This window comes from Marmota monax, unplaced genomic scaffold (genome assembly GCF_021218885.2).
Source record: "Marmota monax isolate L192 unplaced genomic scaffold, Marmota_monax_Labrador192_F-V1.1 WCK01_AAM20220418_F8-fsc00006, whole genome shotgun sequence".
Taxonomy (NCBI): Eukaryota; Metazoa; Chordata; class Mammalia; order Rodentia; family Sciuridae; genus Marmota; species Marmota monax.
In genome coordinates this window covers 21431213-21446651 of record NW_026693712.1, presented here as the reverse complement: position 1 = coordinate 21446651, position 15439 = coordinate 21431213, and the positions used below count along the sequence as shown (strand labels likewise).

General features: G+C 37.3%; 1 protein-coding gene and 1 non-coding gene across 2 annotated transcripts in view; both read right to left on the bottom strand.

The window, feature by feature from the left end:
- Epb41l4a (erythrocyte membrane protein band 4.1 like 4A) overlaps positions 1 to 15439 on the bottom strand; it is a 229234-nt gene that overhangs the window by 11957 nt on the left and 201838 nt on the right. The window contains exon 18 of the mRNA XM_046460124.2: positions 5612 to 5731. Within this exon, the coding sequence (XP_046316080.1) occupies positions 5612 to 5731 (120 nt within the window). The remainder of the gene's footprint in view (positions 1 to 5611; positions 5732 to 15439) is intronic.
- On the bottom strand, positions 14457 to 14530 carry Trnat-ugu (transfer RNA threonine (anticodon UGU)). Its single transcript has one exon. It is a non-coding gene; the product is annotated as a tRNA-Thr (tRNA).

The following is a 15439-nucleotide window of genomic DNA, read 5'->3' as shown; positions in this document are numbered from 1 at the left end:
TGAAATATTAGCAGTCATTTTTCATAATTAAAAGACTTTTCATTATGCAGATGTTTTACTTAAATTCTCCAAAGAAGGCCCTCAGGAAATAGACTGCTGAGTTGTCCAAAGATAAGACATATATGAAAAATAAACATTCAGTCCAATATTTTCCAAAAGCATCCTTCATCTACACCTCATACAAATATTCCACTTCAAATTAATCAGAGAAATTAGTTTGACTGAAACCTTATTTACAAATCAATTCCCTTCTCTCAAAAGCCCAAAACAAGAACATTTTATAAATTTATAAAGGATTTAAACTCCATTATTACATATAGTCTTTTCATATAACCTCCAAATTCTCCAGTTATCTAAGAAACATTACACAATAGTACATACTATATATTATTACATGATAGTATATACTATACTACATTTGTATGCCATATTGTATTTTAAAATAGTACATATAGCAACATTTGACTTGTATTATTTTTGTGATCTTTACACTGATCATAGCTCAAATAGGAAATTTAGAATTGAAAATAGTTAAATTCATAAAATTATCTTTAGTTACAGAATTCAAAGTATTTGACAAATTTCTTGGTAATTTTTCATCTTATTCCTGCGTGGTCAGAATTAACAAATTAGGAGATAGCTTACTCTTCTCCCTCATTTCCTCTCCAAATTAAAGAAATATTGAGAAGCCTTGGAGCCTAGCAACTTAGCTTTTAAAGATTGCTCAGGAATCCCTTCCAGAAACTTCACATTAAATCTTGAGCGACTATAGCAAACTTCTGTTTTGTTTTTAACTGAGAACACTGGTTGGCCCTGACAAACCCATCTTCCACATTATCAATTACTTTTCAAGGACAACAGTAAGACAGTATCACCACCAGAGGGAGCCCGTGCCTACTAGAGCACACAAGTGGAACCTTTCAAAACTATTGTTTGAGCTTCAGTGCTTTCCCCCATATGGCACGCAATGAGTAAAGGCTTGCTCAGGTTGAATGTGCTTTCACTGAGACCGACTTGTTTTCTAATGATAGTAAACATGAATGTCATAGCAATGTAGCTAGAAAATATATTAAGTGGCACTGTACTTAATGATTTACCAGACAAGATCCTTATATTTCAGTTCAATGCTTTTAATGCAAATAAAAGACAGCCTAGTTTGTCCAATATAAAGTAATTTGTCATCTTGCAGAGAGTTTCCATTTGACTGCCTGTTTAGCAACTCAAACCTAACAAAACAGAAAGTTTGGCTTTCATATCCTCAGCCCATTCCTTGGTTTCTCAGTAAAATGGCATGGTTACCCACTCAGTTGATCAGCTCAAAAACTAAACAACATCCATAATTCCTCTCATACTACAAATATGCAAGCTCTACTTTCAAAATCCACTGGTCTCTATTTCCATCACCATCATCTCTTCTGGGCTATGATCATTTCTCACCTGGATGACTGCAAACTCTAATTGGCCTTTTTGCTTGTTTACTCTTTGTCAATCTGCTTTTACCGGGTCAGAGCAACTTCTGAGTGAACACTCTTTTTCTGTCTTATCTGTACTTTGGCCATATAAGTTATCAAGTTAATTAATCAAGCTCAGCCATACAATCATCTCAAATATTTGCTAGATCTTTTTATAGTTTGCTTATAAATTCCAGAAAGACACACACCTAACTCTTAATAGGTCTGTTTCATACAGCTGCACTGTTCTGAGAAAATCCTCTATATGATCTGATAATTTGATCATATAGGTAAAATTTCAATGTTTAAATAAAATTTTAAATTTAAAGTACCATTAGATTATTTTTTTTCCGATTCCAGCTGATCTGATAGAAACAATTCCCAACTTAAAGTTATTTCTGTGTTTCAAAAGAGCATTCCTTAACTTCTGCTTCTTGCCACAATGAAGTAAATGATACACCTAAAGTAAAATACACAAAGCAAAGGTCTGCAGACATCAGGCAGCAGAAGTCTGTGATCTTTGAGAGAAGGGAAGCCCAGGGTGAGCTCCTGCTTGCTCCAGCTTTCTCCCGGGGGGCATCTTCCCAGTGTGCAACTCAGGAAGCAACAGTCTCACACTGCTGAGGTGGCAGAGATCAGAGACTGAAGCTGTTGACCAGGCTGAAACTCAAGTGCAGGATGAAAGAAAAAAAAAAAAGCAGCTCTAGAGACTCTAGAAGTTTGTATGAGGATTTTTCTTAAAACATTGATGGGGTCTGGTCACGAAACACAGTCTCCACACACGCTAGTGAGACCCCAAGAGACCTAACATAGCACAGCTGATGAAAGGCTAAGTGCAATCAGAAGCACCAGGCAGGGTGAAGTCCTGCTGTCACAGTGCAGAACCCATGCTGAGGACTGTGTGCATTCAACTAAGACCCCAGAAAGGCCAGGCTGTGGGAGCAGAGACCAAGCCTAAAGTAGAGAACAAACATATCTTGGGCTGATGACAAAAGCCCCATTTTATGAACGTATTAAACAAGTTTGATAATATCAAGAGGATGGGACAGAAATTGAACTGCCTGACAACAAAATTTGACCCTGTTTAAAAGAAGACTACATAATCCAGACCTCCTACAATGTGTCTTCTAAAATTTCCAGCATATAATAAAAAATTACTAGACATGAGTCAGGGAATTATAACCATACTCTAGGAAAAGAAACAAACAAACAAACAAACAAACAAGAGCAGTCAACAGATACACAGACTTTGAGAAGGACTATATGTGGTTATGTGAACTCTTTTAAGAACGCAAATTATAGAGACCCAATATAACAAGTAGAAAATACGAATGGCACCACATGTGTTAAAGAACTTGAGTCTACAATTCAAAACTTCCCACAAAGAAATCCCGGGCAGAAAGAATTCCACTGGTAAATTGTATCAAGTATTTAAAATGTAAATAATGCTGATTTCAATTTGTTTACTTTCAGAAAACAAAGAAGGAAGACTTCCCAAGCCATTTTGCATATCCACTATAACTCTGCTACCAAAACCCAAAGGTATTACAAAAAAATTATGCGCCAATATTTCTCAAAAACATAGAGAAATCTTAACAAAATAATATCCAATAGAATCTAGCAATGTACTAAAAGGATACTATATCATGACTACAAGGGACTGAACTTTGGAATATGTCATTCAAAACTGAACCAATATAATTCCTACACTAAAAAATATAAAGAAGAAAAACCCATATAACAATCATCTCAAGAGATGCAGAAAAAGTGCATAACACACTTCAAAAATCATTCACAATGAAAACTCTTCAATAACTCTTAGCACCTAGGGACAGAAGGGATCTTCCTCAGTCTCAGAGCTAGCATCACACTTAATGTGACATGTCTAATGCCTCCCCCTAGAAAGAACAAGCCAACAATATCTAGTTTCTTCCCACTCCTGTTCAGCATGGGATTCAACACTGTACTGGAGGAGCTAGCCAGCACAATAAGGGAAGAAATTGAAAAAGAAGGCAAGAGGATTAGAAATAAAGGAAAACTGCCTGAATTTATAAACAATATGATTGTGTATATAGAAATTTCCAAGAAATTGCCCCAAAAGGGGCAAGCTTCCAGAATTAATAAGAGAATTTAACAAAGCTCTAGGAGAGCAAGATACTATGTGTAGTTTTTTTACAATCATGTTTTTCAATAGACTGGCAAATAATTAAGACAACTTTTAAGAATATACAAGTAAAATCATTAAAATATTAAATATTTATGATTAATCTTAACAAAAATACTATAAATATAGCAACGATTAAAACTGTTACTGAAAGAAGTTAAAGACAGACAAATGGGTGGGGAAGATATGAATTTTGTCAAAATTGATCTATAAATATAATCCTAATTTAAAGCCTACAGTCTTTTTGGGGTGAGTAGTAAAAACTGACAAGCTGACTCAAAAATTTACATAAAAAGCAAAGGTAAAACAATCTTGGGAAAAAGAAAAAGAACAAAGTTGGAGAATTTACACTGTTTATTCAAGTTTTAGTATAAAATTATAGTAACCAAGACAGGATGGTCATTTAGCAACAAATAAATAGATCAATGAAGTAAAATTGACCTACATATAGATAGTAATTTATTTTACACACAAGCTCTAAGGCATTTCAATGACAATAGTCTTTGCTACAAATGGTACTGAAATAACTGGATGTATGTCTCAATCTCTACTCAATACATATGCAACAATTAATCCTGGATGGACCACAGATCTAAATATAAAAACAAAATCCATGAAGGAAAAAGAAAAACATATGAAAGATTCTTTGTAATATTGAGGTAGGCAAAAAATTGTTATGTTTATAAACAACATAACAAAATGAAATACTGGTTTTCATCAAAATTTAAAATGTCTGGTCATCAAAAAGAATGTTCAGACCATAAGGCAAATGACAGGCTGGGAAAAAGTATTCACCATACACATATCTGAAAAAGGACTTATATCCAGAATATATAAAGAACCCTACAAATAAGTAATGGTTTTTAAAAATGACAAAGGAACTTCTGACTTCTGCTTTAAGAACAACAGTTTAATTAGGTTTCCAAACAAAAACATAAAGCAATGAATAAATATATAATGTGTATACTGCTCAGTGACAACTAAACCTAAAAGGTTTTCTGTTACAAAAGAACAGAATCTTTGATTGCAATGTACTACCTACTTAAAAAAAAAAAAAAAAAAAAACACTCTGGGTTAAGTTCTAATCAAAACATCAGCATCTAAGACTACTCATACTAGAAGTGAATGTCCTCTCGTGGCCTGCTAACCTGACCTAGAGCTCACAGCTGTCCTCGGGCACACTCTGACCTGTCTCCCTCAAAGCTCCCACATACCTACCCAGATTTTTTTTTTTCCTGTATAAACTTCTCAACATCCTTCCACTGCCCTACTTCAGACATTAATCCTTCCTCCCATGTGTAGATGACAACATACAAACCATCCAGGACCAAAGGGATCTATAGGTAGCCCCAGCTCACTTGAAAAAGATATGCTTTGGGAAATGGGTGGTCTAAATCTTGATGCATAGATACACACACACACTGCACACAAACACACATAAACTTTATCAGCTTGAAGAAAATTAATTTGAGGGACTGGCAATCTCACCACTAAGGGGTAATTGTGCTCACACATGGCATTGCCTAGCAACAGGAGTGCACAAACCCCAACACAGGAGTGTAATGAATCGCTGACTACTGCTCACAAATGGTAATTTGATGGGAAGACATTCACATCTGGTTTAGTCTGGAGCAAGACTTCAGACAATTCTGCAGACTCAAATTGAGAGAAGCAGCAGGTACTTCACCAAGGCCAGGCTTCAGAACAAAGGAGACTATTTCTATTTATCCAGCTGGGTATACGCATTTGTTTAAAAACAGCACAAACAAAACAGAAATATAGTTTTGATAGCCTTGTTTCTATGACATTTTGTTTTGGCTGTGTTCCATCTTCTATAGCTTCAAATATATTTAATGAAAGTCACAAATAAAGGTAAATTTGACAAATAAGCACAGGGTAATTGTGGCTTGGATACACTACATTAAAAGCCCCGGGCATCTGCCTGCTACTTGAAGCTCAGTGTTTTTGAATCAAGGTATAAAAAGAGCCAACATACGAGCGAGATCTGTGTCTGGATCGCCTGTTGTTGGGGTCTGCTTGGTTTTTTTCCTTTTGTCTCCTTAACACGGCTTCCCACTGAGGCGCTGAATCAACCATATCGTTCTCCTGCCGTATTCTGAAAAGAAAAATCATTCATCTAAAGTTAACACCCATACATGGTGCCTTGTTTCTCCGTTCATCCTAAACTTGCTTTTCACTTAAACAACAGAAATTTTATTATAACCACTGAAAGCTAAGAAAGTATTAACAGGATTAACATATTCTAAAGTAGATAAGTGTGTGTGTGTGTACATATGTACAAATATATACACAGAGACATAAATAAATATATAAATATGTTAATTTTTCCAGACTTCTTTGACTTTAAATTTTCTAAGAAAAGATGTATCAAATAAAAACTCATTCAAAACACATTTAAATTCTGACTAAACAAAGAATGATGTAGCATATAGTGCCAATGTGAAACACAATTTTTTTTTTTTGATACCAGGAATTGAACCTTAGAAAAGCTTAACCACTGAACCACATCCCTAGCCTTTTTTTATTTTTATAATTTTGAGACAGGGTCTCGCTCAGTTGTTGAGGCCTCACTAAGTTGCTGAGACTGGCCTTGAACTTGCAATCCTCCTGCCCCAGCCTCTGCAGTTGCTGGGATTACAGGCACAAAATCATTTTTCAAATATGCTACTTAAAATAGCAATGAATAATCTTACTTTGCAATGCTTTTAAAAATTCACGTTAATCATCCATGTTATTGAGGACAATAGGTGGAAGGTATAATTCCCCTTTTTAAGATAGGAAACTAGAAGTGTGAAGTCAAACATGCTGGCTGGCATAAGGCACTAGTGGCTGCACATGTGTGCATACACTACTCTGATGCAGCTGCTCTCTTGTGGAATAGGCAATGAAGGGTGTACACCTGATGTGGCCAGGGACCAGGCAGGGAAAGAAAAATAGGGACGGGTTCTGTGGGGCACAGGCCATCGCCATGTGAGATCACAGAATAGTGTTAGCAAATCCTCTACTTTTAAAAAAAGTGAATTAAAAAAAAAAACAAACTGAATTTCTACGGTGAACATTTCCAATGTTCACATATTGACAAACAAGTCTGAATTTCAAGGCACTGTCTGACCCTAACCCTATCCATGGGCCACACTCAGTCTGCAGACACTTTTGGATGTCAATGTATCAAGTCTTTGTAATAATGAGGTGAGGTATTGGAGGAGGGAGGAGAAAGAAACAAGTACTTAATTGAAGTTAAGTGCTTCATTAATGTGTGGATGCTGTCTGGAATGCATGGCAATGATGCTGTGAAGCTGTGACTATTCCCAGCAAAAATCAAGCACCTGTTATGTGAGCATTTAACTTTTAATTTATGTAAGCTCAGCAGGAAGCTGCCCTGAGTGAGCACCTCCCCATTGTGGAGAACAGCTGGGAACTGTCAGGATCCCAATCTGGTACTGAAACTGCAAGAGCACAACTGCAGGAGACCAAGCAGGAAGCGCAGGCAAGTTTGAGTCCTTTCTGTCTGAACAGATGGCTCTTGGTTCCTCTGTTCTGGCACTTAGACTATGGGCTGTATAACTGGCTTTGCTTCTAAGTGTAAATCAGCAAATGATGGCAAATATTCATTCCACATAGAATTTAAATGGAGATCACATAAAGCAAATTCAAGTCGAAAAGAACAGCACCTTATGAGGAAGAAACAATTTAAAATCTCTAGATTAAAGGGGAACTGTATTAAGTAAAAAATTATCCAAGGCTTTGAAGTGTGTACATTTCCTCTCTAAAGTTTTCATTGATAATAGGCTATTATTTGAAGATTAACAGGACACAGTCATGGTACTTTTCAGAAATTTAAGAACATAGTTCCTTCTTCTCATGGCAGGTACAGAGGAAATTAAAATTGGACATATACTGCTATGGATATTAACATCAGAAATATCTGAAGAAAAACATGAGAAGGTACACTGCTGTGGTCATAATCACTAATCATACTTTGAAACAAACATTCCCATTTGACAATGCCATACAGGTACTTGTGCACCTGTATACATACATACTTCATGCCAGAACCTACATTTACAAGCCTTCCATGGATCACATGACAGTTCCTGCCAGGCCAGCTGGTATAAGCAGCCCTGGACACTTCCGGAGCTGAGGGATCAGGCTCAGGAAGAGACAAGGGAAGGTGTCAAGCTGGTAAGCTGGAACCTCCCCTCCCACAGGAACCCACACCTCAAATGCTGGGCTGAGGATTAGACACAAACCCAGGTCTCTTGCTCCTATCCCTGGAGTCTATTAGCCAGTGGCTTCCATTCTGGATGAAATTGCTGCACAGCTCAATGGCAGAATTAAATTTTACAATGTGAAATGTTTTTTATCAGGAAGTTGGGATCTTTACATATTTTTGAGAGGTTAAACCTACTAAAGCAAGACTAAGGCATGACTTAGGCAAACATAAACTTTCCCCAGAGTATAGACTTTTCAAAGAAGCACAATTATTGTGAGCTCATTCTCATCCATTGTGAATTTCACAGGTGACTTTTATACTTGGACAATGATGAGAATAAAATTAAACTCCAGACACATACATACTTCCTTTTTCCTTGCTATCATAAGGACTGAATCAGAATAAACTTTGGATGACAGCTTGTCCCTTTAACTTCTGTTTTTCTAATTGAAAAGTCTCAAGTGAGGGCAGTGACTCTCTGTCAGTTAATATCCTTGTGACCCACATGCTTTAAAGACAGATGCCCTCTATTGGTGATGCTGTTTCATAAATATTCTAACAAGATGCATTAAAAATGTAAGGCCCATTGGAGAGTCACAACAGAAGCACATTTTCCTGAGTAATGGTGGTACGGCAGCCTCAGTCTGTAATGAAGTTTGAAATTACACCCTTACAAAAAGCCTCTGGTTAATGGTGCCTCATTACAAGAATGAAAGTGTCATTTCTTCTATTGCTGAACTGCTCCAGAAAACACAGGTGCTACTTGGAAAGAAAAAAAAAATCTTAGCCTTTAAAAGCAAGACTATTGTAGCACACAGTACTTACAAGACAGAAGCTATCTATTTTGTTTATGCATGAGTAATAAAGAAATCTTTAAATGAAAAAGCATATCTCCTATAATGATTCTTACTTTTAAGTCTCATTTATTCTTAAGTGTAGGTACACAAGTATTTTCTTTTCTTTTTGTTCCCCTCCTTTCCTGCTATATTACAATTTTGATATAGAGATTTAAACATTATAAAGCATTAAAATACTGCAATTATATTGACATAGAAGCTTTTTAAAAAATCAAAATGCTCTTACATCATAATTATGAAATGATCAAGGGGGCAAAGAGTCGATTGTCATTTATATTACAGATCTGATTATTTCAAATGTTGTAACAATGAGCCACAAAAAAACAAGAAATGTTTCCTTCTTGTACTCTCTAATCCAAATGATAATCTACATGCATCACACTTCATATATTTCCCCATCAAACAAGTACAGAGAGTGAACAGCAAGAGTAGGAAGTACATCGTAACAAGGCTTTTGAATTTTAATTAATGTCCAAGGTGAAGGTTGTTTCCAAACACAGCAACTTCTAGCAATGTTTCAGAATAGGAGAGTTCTAATATATTTTCTCAATTTCTCACCAAACTTTAATGTTCTACTTTCTTAGAATACATGGGCAATGTAGATCTTAACTGCATTTGACACTTAATTAAAGTTCGAAAAGGTTTAGAAGATGAAATGCCATATAATCGCTTCATAACAATAATGAAGATAATAACTATTCCTAGTCTCTTCTTCCCTATTATAGTTCTGCCTCTTCTGCAAAATTCTTCACATTACCAAATTAAGTCTTATACAAATCTCCCTGGGTTTTACTTTGTCCTCTCCCTTTATCAGTTTTGTTCCTAATAGGACCTTCCTTTACATCAATTCTTAATTTACTTCTAATTCACTGAAATAATGGCGATGATTAATGTTGAACCTGAGAATTTTTTGGAGTTCAATGTAAAAGGAAACTTCAAGCTGATGTGAGCAGCCCATTTTGCTCTTGGGTTTTATCTATTTCCACACCTCTGCCAATCTGGCTCTCACATCTTGGGCAAATCACTTGTCTGCTTTGGTAGGGTTTCAGTCTCTTCATATACAAAATTATTACAGAGATCGTTTCTATTTTTTTTTTTTTTTTTTTTTGTATTAGGAATTGAACTCAGGGGCACTCAATCACTGAGCCATATCCCCAGCCCTACTGTGTACTTTATTTAGAGACAGGGTCTCACTGAGTTGCTTAGCACCTCACTTTTGCTGAGGTTGGCTTTGAAATTTCGATTCTCCTTCCTCAGCCTCCCCAGCTGCTTTGATTACAGGCATGTGCCACCGGGCCCAGCCAATCTTTTCTAATTTTAAGACTCAATATTTTCTAATATTGAGTCTTAAAATTTTCTAATTTTAAGACTCAATATTTCTCTATTTCTATTTTATTTCCAGGCCAATCAGACACAATGAAGCAAATTTCAACTCTTCAACTATAGCATAATGCTCCAGACAATTGCTCCATGTGGCCACTCCATTGTTAAAATTAAATCAGCAGGTTCCAACTGATCATGAACTTGTGTTCTCATCAACTGCACTCATTTTTGGATCACCTGCTCTAAAGCAATCTTCATTTTTTTTTAGTAGTTTTTCTTCCCTAGGGAAATTTAAGTTGGTTCCAGGCATCTGTCAACATCCTCCCTTGAGACTAGCAAGCAAATAAATCCATTCACTTTTCCCACTTTCCCCTATCACCAATAAATTATTCTTATTTGCTCTTAAAGTTGCTTCAGTCTCTTCCATTTATTCCTTGTGCTCCTGTTACCAAGATGAGCTACCTATGGTGCAATTTCCCTTTCAAACTCTCCTATTTTCAATATTTTTTATCCTGTTTTGTTCCCACTCAGTAATACAACAGCATTCCTCCATTGCTGTGGCTGTGCATTTCTACAGTCATTTCTGTCAACTTGGATTCATGTTCTGGAAGCCCTATATCACCCATGTCATAGGTCTAAATCTTGGTCCAATTAAAGTACAAATCAGAAGCCCTTGCATCTATGGCATGGTGACCAGCATCAGCTTCCACTGGCTTTGTCTGAACTGTCCTCTCCATAACCACAACGTTCACCATCACCAATTTTTATCTTTACATCAATCAGGGACAGGACAGTATGGAATGCTTGCAAGGAAACAGGTCCTTGTTTTCAGGTTGTGTGGAAGAAAGCCCACTGGTTTAAGTTTGCTAACATCCAAAACCATTTATTCCTAGGGTACGGATACTAATAAAGTTCTTTTTTTTTTTTTTTTTCTTTTTTAACCACTTGCACAAAATCCTACCAAAATCATGAGCTTCTGGATTCGCCCTACTCAGACATACTGTCCCCATTAGTTATAGTACAGAATTTCTGCCACAGATATATAGGGGTTTTTTTTTGTTGTTTTGTTAGAAAAATAATATAAAAGGCCTAAAGGAACATGCCCTGGACTACCCAGAGCATATGCAGAAAGAGGAACCAGGAATTAGATTTATCAAAGGGAAACCTCTCCCAAATCAGCTTTCCCTGAAAATACCTTGAGCTTAACAAATAAAATTTGTTAAGCTTTAACATAAAATTTTTAATCCACTATTCAGATAGTAATAGACATCTAATAGACTAATGGATCCTAAAAGACATCTAAAAGATAGGAATAAACTCTACAACATTCATACCAGAAATAATTCAGGAATTCAGGTTCCAAACACTGACTTCTTCTTCTTCTTCTTTTTTTTTTTTTTGTTTTGTTCAAGGGAGCTGAGCCTCGATTTACATATAACACGGGGACTTCAGATAACCCAGAGCACTGCTGAGTGTTCTCATTAATTTAATAGCAACTTCCGAGGCAGGGCATTTTCCACTTTTCACATATATCCATTACCTCCTGGAGGTGGGCAGGGTAGGCATTATTCCAATTTGCATGTGATGAATGAAGATTCATAGGTAAAGTAACCTCCTCAAAACCACAGAACTCTTCAAAGCAGGGTCAGGCTCTCAACACAAGCTCCCTAATTTGCACACACACATATATGACTCGTTATTTAGAGAAAGGTTCAGATGGTCTCCTGTTGCCAATTTCCTTTAGTCCTGCTCTTTCCCTGAGCTTCTTTCATTTCTCTTACTCTTTTAATCCTCACCAAGCTCCAGAGTTACTCTCACTTTTCACTTATGCAAAAAAAAAAAAAACCCAACCAGACTACTTTTCTGTGTCACCCTCCAAATCTCCCACTTAAAACTCTAAAAGCCAGCCCAGCAACACATCAAAGCTAACGAATGACTGCGAAATGCAAAGAGTCTCTCCAGTGGTGCCCAGAGGAGTGTTAATTTCCATCATGAGTACAAAAGATATTTTTCAGACCAGTTTCTTCAAATGTGAAGAATATTTTGTTAAGCTCAAGGTATTTTCACGGAAAGCTGATTTGGGAGAGGTTTCCCTTTGATAAATCTACTTTCTGGGTCCTCTTTCTGCATAAGCCCTGGGTAATCCAGGGCATGGTCCCCAGGGCTCAGGCCTACAGAGATCCTTCTCATCTCAGGGACAGGATTCAAAACTCTAACTAGCAAAAACTACCACACTCTACTATTCACATGGGTCATTAACTTCAAAGTGCCTGTGCTTTATAGGTTCTCAATTTGATGAGTTTAATTAAAACAATTGTTTCACAAGTCAATATACCAAAGAAAGTAATCTCTAAAGAAAGTTTAGACATTTTAGCTTTTAATTCTATCAGTGAATTGAAATACCAATTTCATTTCCCAATACCAATTTACCCTTCACAATTTAGATCACAGTGAACACTTTATAATTTTTGGGAGGAGGTATCACATACAAACCTCTTAAGAAACTGATAAAAGCTACAGATGTGATCTCCAGAAAGCTGTGCATCTTAAGCACACACAACTGTATATACGATTCCATGGGGTTATGAGACCCCAAAAATTCACCCATAAACCATAGGTTAAGAGAGTTGGTATAAAAGCAACCAAATATGTAAAATTAGAAAAGGTGAGAGAATGGAAAATAGGACCAACAAAAGGAAAGGTTGGGAGAGAGGTAGAGGACAGGAAGGTGGAGAAGAAGCAGTGGTTCTGGAATTAGTACAGGACTGTGTGGTTCTACACCATACAGCACCCTTACCTTGTGGATTTCATTTGATCTTTACAGTAACTCATTCAACAAAACAGGTAAATTGTTATGCCCCCCCTTCTCTCCCACCAAACATACACTTTAAGGACCAAAAACTCAAATTTGATAGCCCATTTATTGATTGGGTTCAGAAACTGAGCAGACACTTCATAGAAGAAGATATAGAGTTGATCAACAAACATATGAAAAAATGTTCAACATCTCTAGCAATTAGAGAAATGTAAATCAAAACTACTCTAAGATATCATCTCATTCCAATCAGAATGACAATTTTCAAGAATTTAAGCAATAATGTGTGTTGGAGAGGATGTGGGGGAAAAGGTACACTCATCCAAATTGGTACAACCACTCTGGAAAGCAGTATGGAAATTCCTTAGAAAACTTGAAATGGAGCTACCATTTGACCCAGCTATCCCACTCCTCAGTCTATACCCAAAGAATTTAAAATCAGCATACTGCAGTGATGCAGCCACATCAATGTTTATAGCAGCTCAATTCACAATAGCTAAACTGTGTAACCAACCTAGGTGCCCTTCAATAGACAAATGGATAAAGAAACTGTGGTATATTTATACAGTGGAATATTACTCAGCTTTTAAAGAATGAAATTATGGCATTTGCAGGTAAATGAAAGGAGTTGGAGAATATAGTGCTAAGTGAAGCAAGCCAATCCCAAAAGACCAACGGCCAAATGTTTTTTGTAATAAGTGGGTGCTGATCCATAATGGGGAAGTCAATGGAAGAATGGAGGAACTTTGGATTGGGCAGAGGGGAGTGAGAAGTGGGGAGGAGGTGTGGGTGTAGAAAAGATAGTGGAATGAGATGGACATAATTATCCTAGGTACTTGTATGATTGCACAAATGGTGTGACTCTGCATCATGTACAAACAGAGAAATGAAAAGTTGTGCTCCATTTGTGTAAAAAACAATTTAAAAAAAACCCAAATTTGAATTGGTTAAAATAATTACTCCAAGACAATTATCAGCATATGGCAGAACCAACACCCTGAGCTAAACCTGGGGTTATACCCTGACAAATCACTGGCTCTTAAGCAGAAAAAAAGGAAGGAAGAGTAGGAAAGAAAAAGAAGAAAACTGTTGAGGAAAATAACAAGATATAAAGAGCGAAACAGGGGGCAGAGAGTGGAGAGGGAGATGAGGATGCAAGTAGAGAAACTAGTGGAAACAGTGACCATCACATTAGATAATGTGGCAGGAAACTCTGCTCCAACACCCAGCTGCTTTACAAAAAAGAAGCGAAAAATCATCTTCTCAAACATCAAAACCTAGAAGATGGAAGGATGCCCACAGGATTATGAATACCGTAGAAGGAGAATAACTGAAATGGAAGGGGGTAAGGGAAGACATAAACGACATCCCAAAGAGAAGAGAGTGGCCTACTGGTGTTGTAGGAAGCACTGTGGAATGATACCTGCCAGTTAATGCACAACTAGGAGAATCTTCACACACCTGGCTTCATTAGTTCTGGACCCAAAAGTGGGGTGGTGGTGGGGGGATTATTTACAATTATAGTTTTCTAAAATTAAAACTCAAAACAATACCTCTTGCTTCTAGTATTAATGCTCCACTGTTTTTTGTGGGTTTTTTTATTTGTTTGTTTTGGGGGTGCTGGGAATTGAACCCAGGGTTTTTTTGCATACAAGGCAAGCACTCTACCAACTGAGCTACATCCCCAGCCCTACTTTTTTTCTTTTAATGGTGTTAAAAGCCTGCTTTGAAGTTGATTTGTAAACATTGTTTTATTAATTTCTCTTCACACAAATGGAGAGATGTTTAAATTGTTAAGCATGGAAACGGTAAAGCAGGTTAAGCCCCAGTGGGTTGATTTTCTGAGAAAAACAACCTTCCCACAGAGTATACTCAAGCTGAACAGGAAAGACTTCCCATTAAAAAAAAAAAAATCCAGCAAGGAAAGGCAAAAGGAACACACAAAGATCACACACAACCTCCGAAAGTAAAGCTGACTCTCTAGTTCTATTGGACACATCACAGGCTTCAAAAGAGATTTTTGAAAAGAAGATCCGTCCAGTAGCTGTCCTCCCCAGGCTACAGCCTCCCAAGTGAAGACAGGAAAGCTGGAGTCAGGAGCAGGCTGATGAGGGTGAGGATGACGATGCAAGCAGAGCTGCTGCATCTAGAGACTTGCTGGACCCCATCCTAAGGGCTCCAGAGTGGGTGCTGAGGATATGCAAGGTCCCACCAGCAGCCAGGAAAAGGAAATGCAGATGGGGTCAAAGAGATTCAACCTCTCTCCCAAAGAAGTCTTCTGCACAAGTAGGAAGTCAGACGTTAGGAAACAACCTTTCATTGTGAACAAAAGACAGATTGGGACAGTAGCAAGGCTAGTGTTTACATGTTCAGACCCATGCATCATGAAGAACGAGTGCATTCTGGCAAAATATAAAAGGCTCATAATGGGAGGGAGGGACTGGCAGTAGCACAGCATAGTAGGTAAGTGGCACCCGGAGACAGCGTAATGACTTTGCACCCTCCCTCCAGGCACACTGGTACCACCAGAATTTGCAGGGGTGGAGATCAGAACTGAAAGACATACTTCCTCTAACCACTTTTTGTCATGCTTTT